General features: G+C 50.9%; 1 protein-coding gene across 1 annotated transcript in view; it reads left to right on the forward strand.

The window, feature by feature from the left end:
• The window catches only part of Slc35e1 (solute carrier family 35 member E1), a 16,346-nt gene extending 400 nt beyond the window's left edge, over positions 1-15,946 (forward strand). The window contains exons 2-7 of the mRNA XM_029559372.1: positions 6-222; positions 472-542; positions 4,185-4,322; positions 6,353-6,478; positions 11,783-12,028; positions 12,635-15,946. Of these exons, the coding sequence (XP_029415232.1) occupies positions 6-222; positions 472-542; positions 4,185-4,322; positions 6,353-6,478; positions 11,783-12,028; positions 12,635-12,853 (1,017 nt within the window). The 3' untranslated portion in view covers positions 12,854-15,946. The remainder of the gene's footprint in view (positions 1-5; positions 223-471; positions 543-4,184; positions 4,323-6,352; positions 6,479-11,782; positions 12,029-12,634) is intronic.
• Positions 15,947-16,537: the final 591 nt, after the last annotated feature.

The following is a 16,537-nucleotide window of genomic DNA, read 5'->3' on the forward strand; positions in this document are numbered from 1 at the left end:
TGGCGCTATGCGCCGGGCTCCCGCCGCTGCTGCGCGCGTGGCGCGTGCCGCCCGCGCCGCCGGTGTCAGGCCCAGGGCTCGGCCCGCACCCCGCGTCCGGCCCACTGCTGCCGCCGCGCTTCTACCCACGATACGTGCTGCCTCTCGCCTTCGGCAAGTACTTCGCGTCGGTGTCGGCGCACGTCAGCATCTGGAAGGTGCCGGTGTCCTACGCGCACACGGGTAAGGTGTGGCCCCGGCCGGGCCCTGCGGCTTTGAGGTACGAGGAGGAGCTCCTAGCGGTAGCCCTGGTGGGTCTTTGGCCCTACCGGATGGCCAAGGCGCACTAGGCTCTCAGGGTGGAACAGGAATGACGAGTTGGAGGGGTGCTGAACAGGGCGGACCCCAACTATTGGGGTTGGGAGAGGAGCAGCGGCATGGGGTGGCACAGACTACCGGACAGCCCCCTCAGTGCCCTTCCTCTCTTTGCAGTCAAGGCCACCATGCCTATCTGGGTGGTCCTTCTGTCTCGGATCATCATGAAGGAGAAACAGAGCACTAAGGTAATCCTGGCTGGAGCCTTGGGCCAAACGAGATTCCCAGTAGCTGTCCAGACTGGTGACGTGTCGGCTTCTGGCATGCTTCCTGTCAAATAAGGAAGTCAAGGTGTCGGTCTCCAGTGGCTTTACTGTCCCATGTCCTGGAATCATCTTTCAGGCAACGTGTGTGTGAGTGTGTCTGTGTGTCTTGGGGGCGGGGGAGAGAAAGCAGGAAGGCCCTTGGTGAACTGTTGTGTGTAGTCTCAAGGGCTCCCATCTGTCTGGTGTACTTTGTGCCTTTCTGTTTTTATTCTGTCCCAGGATTGCTGGCCTGAGATGTCTGCTTGGTCCCACCAAGAAACAGATTGAATTGGGACATATTTTCCCTTCTAAAATAAAGTGGTTTTTTTTTTTTTTTTTTGCACTGGCGTGGTGGTGCCCACCTTTTGTCCCAGCACTTGGGAGGCAGAGGCAGGTGGATCTTTGTGAGTTCAAGCCCAGCCTGGTCTACAGTAGCGAGTTCCAGGCCAGCTGGGGCTTCAGGGAGACCTTTTCTCAAAAAGACAAGAAAATAAAATTTTTTTTTTCGTGTTTATTTATTTGGAGGACAGAGGACAACTTGTGAGAGTCAGTTCTCCTTCCACCATTTGGATCTTGGGGATCAAATTCAGATTGTCTGGGTTCCCCCACAAGGGCCCTATCCAGCCCAGCCATCTCACCAGTCGAGGATTTCCCTTCTCAACTAGAAAGAATGGTCACAGGGGATTTCTGGTATCTGACACAAGATGTTGGTCAAAGGAGTTTGATGGTAGTAAAATCCAGCAAATTCTTAGAGATTAGAACCATTAGGAGCCCAATGTAGTGCCATAGGTCTTTCGTCCTAGCACTCCGAGGCTGAGGCAGGAGAATTAGGTCCAGGTCAGCCTGGACTGAGTGGGATCTCGTCTCAGAAAAGCCTGAGACTAGGGTTGTAGCTCTGGTCGAGCTCTTGTTGTGAACATTCGAGGCCCAGGGTTTGAAGTATAGGTTTAAACAAAGGAACTGCAGATTGTGATTACCTGGGCATGAAGCATATGGCACGCAAAGCCCAGGGCTGCCTGGGAAAATGCTCCTGGGCTTGTTGAATATGCCAGGCTAGAGAACCAGAGTCCCTGAGTGTAGTGGGACTGCCGATGTCCCAGCTGGAAGCCATGTCTCTTACAGACTCTCTCTCTCTCTCTCTCTCTCTCTCTCTCTCTCCCTCTCTCTGCATCCGAGTTTTCCTGAATCCTAAAATTGATGTGACTTGGAGTGGCTGTACTCTGAACCACCTTGCAGAAATTGGGCCACCTCTGGCTGAACTTCACCCTTAAGCCCATCTTCATGCTGGTGAACCCTGCCTGTGCTCTGCAGCCATCCCCTAGGGTGACTGGGACTGGCCTCCTAGGGGTCAGAGTTGCTAGGAAGGTGTCCCAAGTGTGTCACCTGATAGCACACCTTGTGTTTATCAGGCTTCCTTGTTATTTGGGGACATTGTATCTGGCTAGGGCAAGCTTCCAGGAGCCTCACAAGTACAGTGCCTGGAGATTGGTCCTCCTGGACAGAGACCTGCCTTGAACGGCAGATAAGGAAGGTCAGAATTCCTGATCTCAAAGGAAGAAAAGATGTAACAAGGATAACATGGCCAAGGCCCTGCCCTTGACAGTGACTACCTATCATTCAGTTCTGCAAACTATCACCCTTAGGGTCACAAGCACCTCCCCCTAAAATCATCCTGTGTTTGTTTGATTTTACATTTATTTACTTATTTTGTGGGTATATGGGTACACATGAAGTTCAGAGGACAGCCTCCAGGAGTCAGTTATCTTTTTACATCATGTGGGTCCTGTAACAAGCATTGGAGGCAAGCACCTTTCCCTGCTGAGCCAACTAGCTGGCAGTCTGATTTGATGTTTGATAAAAAATCTCACTGTATAGACTATGAGCTGGAAATCTTCCTGCCTCAGCCTCCTGAGTGCTGGAATGACAGGCCTGTACCATCACATCTAGTTTATGTGGTTCTGGGAATCAAATCTAGGACTGGGTAGGTGTCAAGATAGGCATTCTCCCAACTCAACCTCAGCCCCAGCCCCACTGCCTCATCTTTAGCTCATTTCTCTTTTTTTTTAATGCTGGTTTTGGTTAGTTTGTTTCGGTCTTTTTTGAGACAGGGTCTCCTTGTAGCCACAGCTGGCCTGAAACTTGCCATGTAGATCAGCTGACCTTGATCTCAAAGATCTGCCTGTCTCTGTGTCCCGAGTGCTGGGGTTAAAGACATGGGCCACCATGCTTGCCTTTATTATTTTTACTTTATGTGTATGAGTGTGTTGTCTACATGTATGTCACGCACTGCCTGCAGAGGTCAGAAGAGGGTGTCAGATCCCCTGGAACTGGAGTTAAGTACAATTGTTAGTTGCCTTGTGGGTGTTGAGAACCGAACCCAGGTCCTCTGCAAGAGCAGCCAGTGCTCTTAACCACTGAGCCATTTCTCTAGGCTTTTAGCACCAGGATGAGGCAGAGGTTGAGTAAACTGGGAGTGTGGATCCCAGTGCATGCTCAGGGCCATAAACCCACCTGGAGTTCCACCCTAAGATTCTAGAAGGTTTGTCAGTGTTCACTGACACCTCCAGCCCCCAGCTCTTGGGCACCCAGGGACAGTAGCAGCCAGTCTGATGATGTGACGAGGGGATTTAGTGGGAGGTTAGAATGTGTGGACAGTGCTTGGCCATAGAACACATGGCCCAAAAGTGGCAGGGATCATATGGCCCAGGAGCCAAGCAGAAAGGAGGGGGATGGAGAACATGATAGACAGATCTATAGGAGAGGAGGAAGGTGGTGTGGTGTCCCAGCCTGGACTCACTGTGTTAGAAGAGTTAGACAAAGCTGTTAATGTTAGAAGCAGCCAGGGTATCTCCAGCAGATGGGTGACATGGGATGGGACTGTCCAACCCAGTGCCCCTTTCTCCCTCCTCATCCCAAAGCCATCTAGGCAAAACTTTTTTTTTTTTTTTTTTGGTGTTTTGACTTGGGACCTCAATATATAGCCTGGGCTGACCTCAGATGCTTTTTCTATTTTTCTTTTTTTTTTTTTTTGGTGTTTTTGAAGATAGAGTCTGACTATGTAGCCCTGGCTAGCCTGGAACTCTCTATGTAGACCAGGCTGGCCTCGAATTCACAGAGATCCTTTGAAAAGTCTTTGGGTGGTAGGCAGCGAACTCAAGAGATCCGCCTGCCTCTGCCTCCCGAGTGCTGGGATTAAAGGCGTGTGCCACCACACCCGGCAGATGCTTTTTCTTTTTAAATATACCCTTATTTAATTATTTTGTATGTTTGTGTATGGCAGTCAGAGGATAATACCTTGGAGGAGTTGGTTTTCACCTTCTACTATATGGGTCTCAGGGATCAAACTCAAATCTTCAAGCCAGGTAGCAATCACCTTTGCCTGCTGAGCCATCTTGCTAGCCCTAGACCTCAAGTGGTCCTCCTGCCTCAGCATTCTGGGTGCCAAGATGTTGGGCATGCAATATCTTGCTGGGTACAGACAACTTTCCAAAGTGGAAGTGGGATTCCTCAGGCAAGGGACAGGGCCATTGGAGGTTTCCTTCTGGCAGCCTCCAGGCCCACCAGAACCTCTCTGTCCTGCTGCAGGTGTACCTGTCACTCATCCCCATCATCAGCGGTGTCCTGCTAGCCACTGTCACTGAACTGTCCTTTGACGTGTGGGGGCTGGTCAGCGCCCTGGCAGCCACACTGTGCTTCTCCCTTCAGAATATCTTCTCTAAAAAGGTGCGTGAGCTGCTCTTGGGCAAGGGGCCTGCTACCCACTGGAGGTGCAGGAAAAGGGACCTGCCCATGGGTTGGGAGTGGCCTGCTGCCAACAGGTTTCAAGAACTGGCCGGTTGGGGATTCCTTTGGTGTTAGAGTGAAAACACTTTGTGTCCCTCTTTCTGCCAAGAGTCAAAATTAACTAAGCTACTAATCTTTCTTGTTTCCTTTTTTTTTTTCCTTTTTTCATATTTTCCCATTTATTTACTTAGTATCCGTTTATGGTCCCCTGTCCTGGTTCACATGTGGAGATCAGAGGACAACTTGGAGTCAGTTTTCTCCTACCACGTGGGTCCTGGGAATTGAGCTCAGTTCATCAGATTTGGTGGCAAGTGCCTTTACCCGATGAGCCATCTGTCTGACCCCTCCACTTTGCTTTTTGAGACAGAATCTCTCTCTGAACCTGGACCCCCCCACCCCCATTTCAGCCAGGCTGGCCTGGGGGCCCCTGCATCTGCCCATGTCTCCGCCCCTCCAAGTGCTTGGATCACAAACACATGCCACTTTGCCAACTTTGATATGGGTGCCAGGGTTCTAAACTCAGGTCCTCATGCTTACCTGGCACATGTGTTCCCTGCTGTACCATCTTCCCAGCCCCTCATTACCTTCTCCCCTTCCCAGGGGCTTATGCACACTAGGTGGGCACTCCACCCTAAACCATGCCCATCACCTCGCAGTGCTGCAGGCTGTTCCCATGGAGTTAGGCATCATGGCTGCAGTTGTGTTTGGCCATGTTCATTTGCTGTTGGAGAAGTGTTCCCTCTAAAAAGCCCTGCTCCTCAATGATTTGCAGGCCCCTCAGGCCCCTCTATCCACTCTCAGTTCCACTGTTGCAAATGAGAATTGTTTCCTGCTTGTCCTGAATCACACAGTGGTGGCCTCTGTGTGTTGGTGTTGTTGACTACTTCTAACGCAGAAGATCCTCCTGTGCTGGCCTTGAGGGGTCAGTGAGCCTCTGCATGTTCCCAATCACTTGAGTCCTTCCCCCGTGGTAGAGCCCCTCTGCTCTAGTCCTGAGGTTCATGGGTTGGCGAGGTTCTGTGTCTGGCTTTGGCTTTGCACTATCTGGTGGTACTCAGAAATGGTAAACCAATCCAGGCTCAACATAGAGAGATTTCAGCCCAGTGTGGTGGTACCCACATGTCATCCCAGCACCTGTGGAAGACTGAGGCACGAGAACTGCCATGAGTGCCAGGCCAACCTGGGCTACAGAGCAAGTAGGACCCTGTTTCAAAAACAAAAGACATGGTTGGGTTGGTAGCCCAAGCCTTTAATCCCAGCAGAGATAGGCAGATCTCTGTGAGTTGAAGGCCAGCCTGGTCTACAAAGTTGTTCCAGGCCAGCTGGGGCTACTGGGAGACCCTGTCTCAAAAAGACCAAAAAAGCTGGGCATGGTGGCGCATGCCTTTAATCCCAGCACTCAGGAGGCAGAGGCAGGTGGATCTCTGTGAGTTCAAGGCCACCCTGGTCTACACAGCTGTTCCAGGCCAGCTGGGGCTACTGGGAGACCCTGTCTCAAAAAGACCAAAAAAGCTGGGCATGGTGGCGCATGCCTTTAGTGGTGACGCACACCTTTAATCCCAGAACTCGGGAGGCAGAGGCAGGCGGATCACTGTGAGTTCAAGGCCAGCCTGGTCTACATAGTGAGTTCCAGACCAGCTGGGGCTACTGGGAGACCCTGTCTCAAAAAAGACCCCACACACACAAAAAAAGAAAAGAGCAAAATAAATTAAAAAACAAAGACACACAAAAAATGAGTAGGGCTTCCAGTGCCCATTTCAGGGCACCCTCACCAACACTGCCTTTTGTTGTTTTGTTTGTTTTTCCTTCATCAGCCCCTTACCACAGAACACAGTGCTTCTTCCAGGCACCGGCTGTGTGTCCCTGCGCTAGTGTACCTACAGGCTGGTGTTCCAGATCAGATGTCCCTGCGTTTGGGGCCCTCTTTGCTGGCCAGGTTGCAGTGGCGCTAACAAGGCACTCTCCCCCAGGTGCTGAGGGACTGGAGGATCCACCACCTACGGCTGCTCAATATCCTGGGCTGCCACGCCGTGTTCTTCATGATCCCCACATGGGTTCTGGTGGACCTGTCCACTTTCCTGGTCAGCAGCGACCTGGTGAGTTGGGGCTGCTGAGAGCTCAGCATGTCTTGACTAGCTTTCTAAGCCAGTGCTTCCTCAAGGAGCACAGCTACATGTTTATTTTGGGGCATTCTGTGTGCATCTGTGTTAGTTTGTTTTCTATTCCTGTAACAAAGAACCAGGCTAATTTATAAATAAAAGAGAAATCTTTACCTCTCAGTTCTGAAGATTAGAGGTCCAGCATGAGGTAGGTTCTGGTGAAGGCTCCAACCACATCCCATCATGCCACATGGCAGTGACAGGAGTACTCATAGAAGGGAAAAGTCATACCTCAAAACAAGAGCCCAAAGCCAGCATTCTCACAGACCTGCGTTGGTCAGCTTTCCAGTACTTTGACAAAATACCTGATATTATTGGCAGAGGAAGAAACTCACAGTTTCCATCTGTTTATGCTTCACCCTGATGCTTTAGACTTGTTGTGGGAACACTGATCAGGGCACCACTCTGAGGACTGGCACTGCAACCATCCAGGAAGTGAGTGCCTCTGTTTCTTCCCCAGCCAGTGCCTTTACCTGGGCCACTGATCTCCCATGTGATCTTGGCTGGCCACAGCTGGTTCACAAGTCACTTAAGTGCATGTGCTGGATGGAAGTCCTAGGGGGCCTGTGTGTAGAGATACCAGTGGGTCAGCCTTGGGTGTCATTCCTCATATGCTGCCCCTATTTTTTTTTTTTTCTCAGAGCTGAGGACTAGCTAGGCAAGTGCTCTACCACTGAGCTGAATCCCTAACCCCAGCTGCCCCTATTAAGATGGCCTTTCCCTGGCCTCAGTGACTGAGCAAGGCTGCTGGCCAGCGCTCTCTAAGGACCCTCATATCTCTACACCCAGCACTGAGATACCACATGGGAGCTGGAGATTAGACTCAGGTCCCCATGTTTGTGTGCCAGCACTTTACCCCTGAACTATGCCCCCAGGCCCTCTGACTTTCTGTTTAATTGGAGTATTGCTGTTACTCAGGGCTGGTCTCAAACTCCTGGACTCTGGTGACCCTCTGGCCTCAGCCTCCCATGTAACTAGGTCCACAGGCATGCCCTGGTGTCCAACTAAAGAGGCCCTTTAGATGCACAGTTAAGGACTGATCCATTCCTCGTAACCAGGATTGAAGAGTTTGGGGGCCAGCCTGGGCTACATGAAACCTGCCTTAAAACAGTCCAGCACTCAGAAGGCAGAGGCAGGTGAATCTCAAGGCCAACTTGGTCTACATAGTGAATTCAGAGCCAGCTGGGACTACAGGGAGACCCTGCCTCAAAAAGACCAAAAAAAACAGTGGCTGGAGAGATGGATGTCTCAGCAGTTAAGAACACTGGCCGCTCTTGCAGAGGACCCAGGTTTTATTCTCAGCACCCACCCATGCCAGCTAACAACCATCCATAACTCCAGTTCCAGGGGTTCCAATGCTGTCTCCTGACCTCGTTGGGTATTATACAACACCGATATACCTACCTACAGTCAAACAATACATTCATACACATAAGAATTTTCTATTTTTTTTTCTGTCTTTTTGAGACAGGGTCTCTCTGTAGCCCCAGCTGTCCTGGAACTCACTATGTAGACCAGGCTGGCCTCAAACTCACAGAGATCCGCCAGCCTCTGCCTCCCAAGTGCTGGGACTACAGGCGTGCACCACCATGCCTGGCAATTATTTGCTTTTTAAAAAAGCAAAAAACAAAGTAACTGTGAGGCAGGCAAGCCTTTTGTTAGAAGCTGCTGGCCCCACATGTGTCATGATGTACAACTGACTGGTGTCTGCACAGTGATATCATCCAGCCCAGCCCTCTGGGGCTGAAAGGGCGCCCTAGGAAATGAGAAAGTGCCCAGGAACTAGGAGGACTTGGTAAATCCTGGGAATCAGCTGGTTGAGGCTCACACTTGCCATCCCAGCACTCAGGGAGGCAAGAGGATAAGGAGTCCCAGGCCAGCTTCAGCTACATGGTGAGCTGAGACCAGCCTGGGCTGCAGGAGACTGTCTCAACAAAGCAAAAGGAGAAAGAATCACTGGGAAGCAGCCATCACCTCCCCTGGAGGAGAGTGCATGTAGAACTGAGCCAGAGCCTCAGTGCCACCAGACCACCTCCAGGGAACCTCCATTCCTCTCTCCAAACTTTGGGAGAGGCTTTGGCCACAGTCCCCATGGGAACGAACCAAAGGCCGCTGAAGCTTGAAGCTGGGTCCACCAGGATCAGTGCTTGCAGGAACATCAGCGTCTGCACAGGGTTTAGAAACATCCAGAACACATCCTGACTCAGCAAGGAGGCCTGCTACCAGGAGTTCAAGATCATCCTCAGCTACATAATGAGTTCAAGGTGAGCCTGAGTTATGTGAGATGCTGTCCCAAAAGAAAAAAGAAAGGGAGCCGGGCGTGGTGGTGCACACCTTTAATCCCGGCAGAGGCAGGTGGATCTCTTGAGTTCAAGGCCAGCCTGGTCTACATAGTGAGTTCCAGGACAGCTGGGGCTACAGGGTGACCTTGTCTCAAAAAGACCAAAAAAGAAAAAAAGGGGCTGGAGAGATGACTCAGCAGTTAATAGCACAGGCTGCTCTTGCAGAGGACCTGGGTTTGGTTCCCAGCACCCACATAGTGGCTAACAAACTCTAGTTCCAAGGTATTTGATATCCTCTACTGACCTTGGGCATTGCGTGATACAGATGCACTTACATATATGCAAATGAACCACATAAAAATAAAGAAACCAAAAAGAAAAGAGAAATGAGATGGAAAGTTTGCAGTGAAAACAAAGACTCACAGGATGAGTCGAAGCAGGAGGTAACACTGGAAGGGGTCAGTAACGTGAAGATTGGTCAGTAGAGATGGCCTCGTGCCAGGTACGGGAACGCAGGCTGTGATCCCAGCACTCAAGAAGCTAATGATGCAGGAAGATTGTGAATCTGAGAGCAGCCTGAGCTACACAGTGAGACCCTGTTTGAGTAAAACTACCAAAGGCTTATGTGTGGATGTTTATAACAACTCTTCATTATTGCTTAAAACTAGAAATAGCCGTCAACAGGCGAAGGAAGAAAAGTTGATGTGTCCATACAATGCAGTGGTCACCCAACAATGAAATACTAGCTCTTGTCTCTCACAACTCAGACCAGAGACAATGGTGTCCTGAGTGGAAGTCAGGCTGCAAGCTGTGTGATTCTGTTTATTGTGCAGCTGTCTCTTAAGGACAAACCATCTTGGCAATTTAAAGAGCCTGATGAGTATGAGGACAGAAAGGAGCTATTCAGGATCCCGGGTGTGCTGGTTCTGTGACTTGAGGCCATTGTGGAAACCTGGAAAGGAAGCTGTCACCATCCTGTGAGTCTTAACAGCTGGAATGGCCGAACTTGTTCTTGGAGCACAGTTGTGTGTAGAAGCCAGAAGGAAACTGCACAAATCTCACCCTCCAGGGTGGAACTCTGGGAAAGCAGGCCAGCTGGTGCCAGCGCTTGAGGGCACAAGGTGTGGGTGGAAAGTCTACCTTTTCAGCTCTTCCTGAAGAAGCATTTAGGATGCTGTCACAGGAACAGGAAACACATCCATCTTCCTTTATTTCCCTTTGTTGTGCATGTGCACGGTGTGTTCTGCACACAGGTAGAGAAGAGCCTGGGGTCTACCTCGGTAATTCTTCCTGTTTTGAGGGAGGGTCTCACTGAACCTGATGTTCATTGGCTGTACTAGTCGACCAACAAACTCTGGAGATGTGCCTGTTTCTGCCACTCTAGTACTGGGGCTGTGGGTATGTGTGGCCAGAGCCAGTTTTTCTCACACATGTGGCAGGGATCTGACTTCACCCCATCTTGTTTTTTGAGGCAGGATCTATAGGTTGTGTATCCTAGGCTAATTACAAATTCCCGATCCTTCTGCCTCCACCTCTGGAGCTCTGGGATTGTAGGCGAGCATACTGTACCCAGCTGGGAGGCTGCAATCTGCTTTGGGATTGTAGGCTGCTTTCTGCAGCATCCTCCCCTCAGGACTGTGTGGGCTTCATTCCCCTCTCCTCTCAGGACTTCCTGGGCCTCCCTCTCAGGGGACTTCATGCCATTCCTCCCTCTGGAGGTTATGGAAATGGATCTGGCCACCACTACAGCATCGTCATACTGTGACCACTAACTGCCATGGCTGAGAGGAGCCAGCTGGGGCCTGTGGCTGTCTCAAGGTGGCTGGGAACCAGTCCTCAAATCAAAGCAGGAGGGCAGTGTAAAGGATGATTTGGAAAGAGCTGGGTGCCCTGTGCCTTCTGCATCCTGACCTAGTAAGCCATTGTGCTTCCACCTAACGGGTACCAGCAGGCTCTGGGGCTTTGCATCCCACTCTCTGGAGCACCTCCCCTGGGATTGTTTTGGTTTCAGGGGGACATTTTTGGTGCTGGAACCCACCACCTCACATTCGCTCTGCACTGTGCCACATCCATGGCCCCAACATGAGGTTGCTGAGGAGATGGCTCAGCTGATAAATGTGAGGACTTGAATTTAGATCCTAGCACCCAGGGAAAGCTAGGCCTGCCGGTGGTGCCTGCTTCCCCATGCTCAGAAGGCAGATGAGTCAAGTGAGCAAGCTGCCAGTGAGACCAGGCAGCAGGGATATCAGGGTCAGCCAGACTCGTCTTCATACAGAAGTGGAAAATGTTGGAGATCAGTCCCAGTGTCAGCCTCCGGCCATCTCACACACCAGCGGTGTATACACACAGGTATACGCACGCACGCCACACACAAATAGCCAAAAAGGAAAGGTGTTGATTATTTTATTTATTTATTTTTTTTATGGTTTTTGAGACCTGATCTCAATGTCCAGGCTGGCCCTGTTCAGGGTCAACTTTCTAGTAGCTTCCACCTATGAAGTACATGAGTGCAATATCCAGGTCCAAACTCTGCTACCCCAAATCCGGCTGCTATCTGCTCCCACCTATCTCTGTACCCTTGGGGCACTTGGTCTGGGCTCTCTGAGTACCAGCATCCTGACCTGAGATGGCACATGATCACAGTGCTGTGTCTAGAGGGCCAAGGGTCATGTCTATAAAGCAGCTTGTGGGCCAGTGAGATGGTTCAGCAGGTAAAGGTACTTGCTGCCAAGCCTGAAGACCTAAGTTCAAACCTCAGGATCCACACAGTGGAAGGAGAGGACCAATTCCTTCAGTTTGTCTTCTGACCTGCACATGTGTGCTATGGCACATGCCCGTACACCCACACAATAAGTAAATATGTAAAAAAAACCTTTAGTGGCCTGCTATTCCAGGGCCTATGTATCCTCTCCTCACCCCTTTCCCATTGATGCTGTTGACGCCCTACTCATCCCTGCAGGCCTATGTATCCCAGTGGCCCTGGACGCTACTGCTGCTGACTGTCAGCGGCTTCTGCAACTTCGCACAGAATGTCATCGCCTTCAGTATCCTTAACCTCATCAGCCCACTTAGCTACTCAGTTGCCAACGCCACCAAGAGGATCATGGTCATTACTGTCTCCCTCATCATGCTGCGCAACCCAGTCACCAGCACCAATGTGCTGGGCATGATGACGGCTATCCTAGGAGTCTTCCTGTACAACAAGGTATGTGGTGGACATGTGAGTCAGGCAAGGATGACCTGAGGTAGGAAGGGTGGTCTTAGCTCCCAGTGTCAGAGTACAATCCCAGGTCAGTGGCCCTGAGTGCTGGACAGAACAGTGTGGTATGTGGCAGGGAGTTTTCTTTGAAACATGGTCTCTCTTTCCCCTAAGCTGACCTAGAACTGAGTATCCTCCTGCCTCGGCCTCCTGAATTCTGGTATCACAGGTGTGTGCCACTACATGGGACTTTGTTTTAAGATAGTCTCATAGCCCAGGCTGGCCTTGAACTCCTGATCCTCCTGCCTCCACCTTCCAAGTGCTAGGATGGCAAGTGTGTGCGGAGGGGTGGGGGAGCCCAGGGGCTCGTGCATGCTAGGTCAGCACTACCAACCAAGCCACACACCCAGACCTGGGTTTGGGGGTGAAGGTCTTTTGGGTTTTCTTTTTTGGAATGGGTCAGGGTCTCATGTAGTCCAGGTTGGCCTCAAACTCTAATTATATATTTCATCCTGCCCTGGAAGTCTTGCCCTTCCCTCTGCTTCCATAGTGCTGGGATGGCAGGTACAACCCCTGTGTTCACCTGGGCCTCCTGTTGCTCTCTCTATGCAGACCAAGTACGATGCAAACCAGCAGGCCCGTCGGCACCTCCTCCCTGTCTCCACAGCAGACCTGAGTGGCAGGAGCCCACTGGAGAAGCCACACAATGGCGCACTGTTCCCCCAGCACAGCGACTTTCAGTATGGCCGCAGCGTGCTGCTCACAGACCACTTCCAGTATGGCCGCCAGGGCCATGGGAACTCCTACACCCTCAACCGCCATGACGTGTAGACTTGGCCCTCCATGGGCTGTAAAGCTTGACCACAGGGTGGGCAGCCACAGGCTCTGGGCAAAAGGAGCAAAGTGAGACCCCGCTTTGCAGGAGCAGAGGCTGACGTGGCACCGCAGGTGACTTTAGGACTCTGCAGAAGTGCCCTCACTGTGGCCACAGCCGGGGAAGCCAGCAGCAGGAAGGCGGGGCCATGGTTTGGACATTCAAGGACTGACACGATGCCATGGGGCACGGGGCAAGGAGCCTGAGATAGCAACTCAAGATACAGCTGCAGCAGAGGTGGCCCCGGGGCCCTCTGCCATCAGTGGCAGCTTGGCATTGGACTGGCCTGTTCTGCACTCTGTACAGGATTCCACACAGACCTAGCGGGCTTGCCAGTACAGAGGAAGGGACTGGCCATGTCCCTGGCCCAGGTGGCACTTGACCAAAGGGGTTGGTGGCCAGCAGAGTCACTTATGTCGTCACTTCTAAGTGTGAACCCTGAAGTGGGAGGCCTCTACTCTCTCACTCTTCTTCACAGGAGATCTCTAGGCCCCTGTGAGCTCTCACACCTGCATCCCTGTCACACAACCTGGCAGACTGACTGATGGATCAGAAACCATCTCTGAGCATCTTGAAACATGGGAGTCCTGCTGCGGCTTGTCCCTCAGCTTGGCGACAGCAGGGTTGGCCATGGTGCCAAGAGGTAGAATCCAGTCTTTGAACAGTGTTTTGTGTTGGTGACAGGACAAAATGTGTATGTCAGGATCTGAACTGTATCTTAGGAAAGGGGACAAGGAGGGGTGAAGAGCTGGATCTTGGTGTCTTTAGTCAAGAGTCAGCTTAGGGGCTGGGGCTGGGGTTCAGTTGATGGAGTATTCGCCTAGCATGCACAAAGTCCTGGTCCCCATCCCTAGCACCGCCTAAAACTGGATGTGGTGGGGCATGCCTGTCATCCTCAGCCACACAGTGAGTTCAAGGCTAGCCTGGGCTATAAGAAACCCTATCTCAAAAAAATAAACATCAGTTTAGGGACATAGCACACACTCAGAAGTGGAGGCAGGAGGATGGCCATGTTTTTTAGTCCAACCTGAGCTACATAGTGAGACTTTCAAAAACAAAAAGTGTCTGGACCCACACCTGTGATTCCAGCTACTTAGGAAGCTGAGGCGAGAGGATCTCTTGAGCCTATGACTTTGAGCCCAGCCTGGAGATGTAACACAGGGAGACCCTATCATAAACATGAAAGAAATTCAGTGCCCATGCATGCAAAGCAGGCATGTGACAGTACCCCAGGATAGTGCTCTCACAAGAGGAACCCCAAACTTAGCTTGTGAAGACGGGGTTTGTCTGTTTTGTCTTGAGACAGGGTCTCACTATATAAATCAGGCTGACCTTAAACTCCTAGCAGACCCAGAGATCTTCCTGTTACTTCTTCCTCAGTACTGGGATCAAAGACTACCACCATGCCAGACTGGCATTATCCCTTTTGTTTTTTTGAGACCTCTCAGTCAGTAACCCAGGCTGGCCTTTGGCTTGTGGCAGTCTTCCTGCCTCCATCTCCCCAGGCTGTAGTGACAGGTGTGTGTCACCCCACCCCAGCCTTGACTCCTGGTTTTGTTGGGGTCTGCTTTTGATGAATTGAAGACTGATGTTTAAAGTTTTGATTTATTATCTTAGTTTCCTGCTTGCCTGAATTTCAGCAACTCTGGCCTCAGACAGTCCCATCTGTGTCTCAGGTTTGCTTGTTTATAGATGTGGGGAATAGGAAGCAGTGTCCTGCTGGGCACTTCTGTGGGGGCCAAGGGTCAGCTCTGGGTGCTCACAACTTGAGTAGCCACACTGCAGATGCACTGATGGGAGATCTAGATGATGTGGCTGTGGGCCTCTCACTGAACTCTACAATGAATTATGCCTTTGAGGTTCCCATGATGATGCTGTAATTTGTATATTAGTGTTTTTCCTTTTCCAGTGCAGTGTCTGCCAGGAAGGGGAAAGGCCCATCTTGCTTTTCTTACAGTTTATAAATTAATAAATGGAGCCAGATATGGTGACCAGGCACATGGGGTCCATTTAATCCCAGGACTCAGAAAGCAGAGGCAGGTAGATCTCTCTGAGAGCAAGTGTGAATGCTGGAAGGGTTAGACAATCTCAGTAGACCAGATTCTCAGATCACAAAGCAAAAACAGGACTCTTGCTTGGAGCTCAGTTGATAGAGTGCTTGTCTGGCATGCACGAAGCCCTGGGTTCTATCCCTAGTACCCCATAAACTGTGTGAGGTGGTGCATAACTGTTATCCCAGTGCTCTGGAGACCAAGACAGGAGGATCAGGAGTTTTAAGAGTCATGCATAGCTACATAGTGAATTTGAGGCAGCCTGGGCTACATGAGACCCTGTCTCAAAAATGAACAAAACAAAACAGACTTAGAGGACCTAGTGGTTCAGTTAACCTTGGCCTGTTCTAGGTGCGTGTGGGTCCTGTAGCTCTCTTCAGCTCTGGCTCCGTCGTGTGCTTCTGCTGGGTACCTGTTTAGAGGGTATCGGTTGCTCTATACAATGAAGTGGCCTGGCCAAAACACGGCCTCTGACACAACTTAATTTTGCAGAGGTAGAAACTGAGGCCCAAGAGCAATGTCTGTTCACTCTTAGAACACGTGGAGTGGGACTTTTGAATTTTTCATTTGAAACAGGATCTGGTTAACAGCCCAGGCTAGCCTCAGAATTGAGGCCCTCCTGCCTCAGCCTCCTGAGTGCTGAGATGACAAGTACAGGGAGTCACACCCAGCTTCAGCCGGGATGATGCACCTTATTTTAAACCATTTCTTAGAGAGGGAAAACTTCCTGGACAAAGGAGATAGCCATGTGTGTGGAGGAGTGCTTCAGTCTTCCGTTCCCCTATGTTGGAGGGATATGGGGCAGCTCATCACGATCAAACCCCAAACCCAGAATAGTTAGGATCCAAAAGTGTTGAATCACACACGGAGCTAAAAACTGTTAGCATTCTTTCTCTCCCACTGTCATCTGGTTCTGAGGACTCAGTGCCATAGACTGTTTGTGGGAATAACTATGTTCATGGTCAGCAATCACCAAAAATAAACCATGGCCTCCAGAAACTTGAGATCGGTTCCAGTTTGTCACGGACCATCTCTGAGCAGCTCCAACAACAAAGGAGTCAGAGGTTGAAAGGCTGGAGCTGGGGAGACAGTTCCCAGGGTATGTGGCTTGTAGGGCAGGTGTGGCAGCCATCCTGGTTGCAGTGTGCAAGAGGCAGAGAGGGGTCTGGAGCAAACCAGCCAGTGAGAGACCTGCCTCTTGAAATGGGGAATGCAGGCAAGATGGCTCACTTGGTAAAGGTGCTTGCTGTCAAGCCTGATGACCTGAGTTTAATTCCCAGAACCCACATGGTAGAAGGAGAGCACTGACTCCTGCAAATTGCCCTCTGATCTCCCCACAAGTGCTGTGTCACACATGCATGTGCTGTCACACACATGAAGCAGTTTGTAGACCTTGGCAATATTTGCAGGGTTTGATGAAGGCACTTTGTTCATTTGAGTCAGGGTCTTGCTATGTAGACCTGACTGGCATGGTACTGGATGACCCAGGCTGGCCTCAAACTCACAAAACCCCTCAGCTTTCCAAGTGATGGCATGACAGATATATGCCACCATGTCTGACTGAAGATCTTTGGAATAGAAACAAAACCA

Source organism: Nannospalax galili, unplaced genomic scaffold (genome assembly GCF_000622305.1).
Source record: "Nannospalax galili isolate Female #2095 unplaced genomic scaffold, S.galili_v1.0 scaffold529, whole genome shotgun sequence".
NCBI classification, from domain to species: Eukaryota; Metazoa; Chordata; class Mammalia; order Rodentia; family Spalacidae; genus Nannospalax; species Nannospalax galili.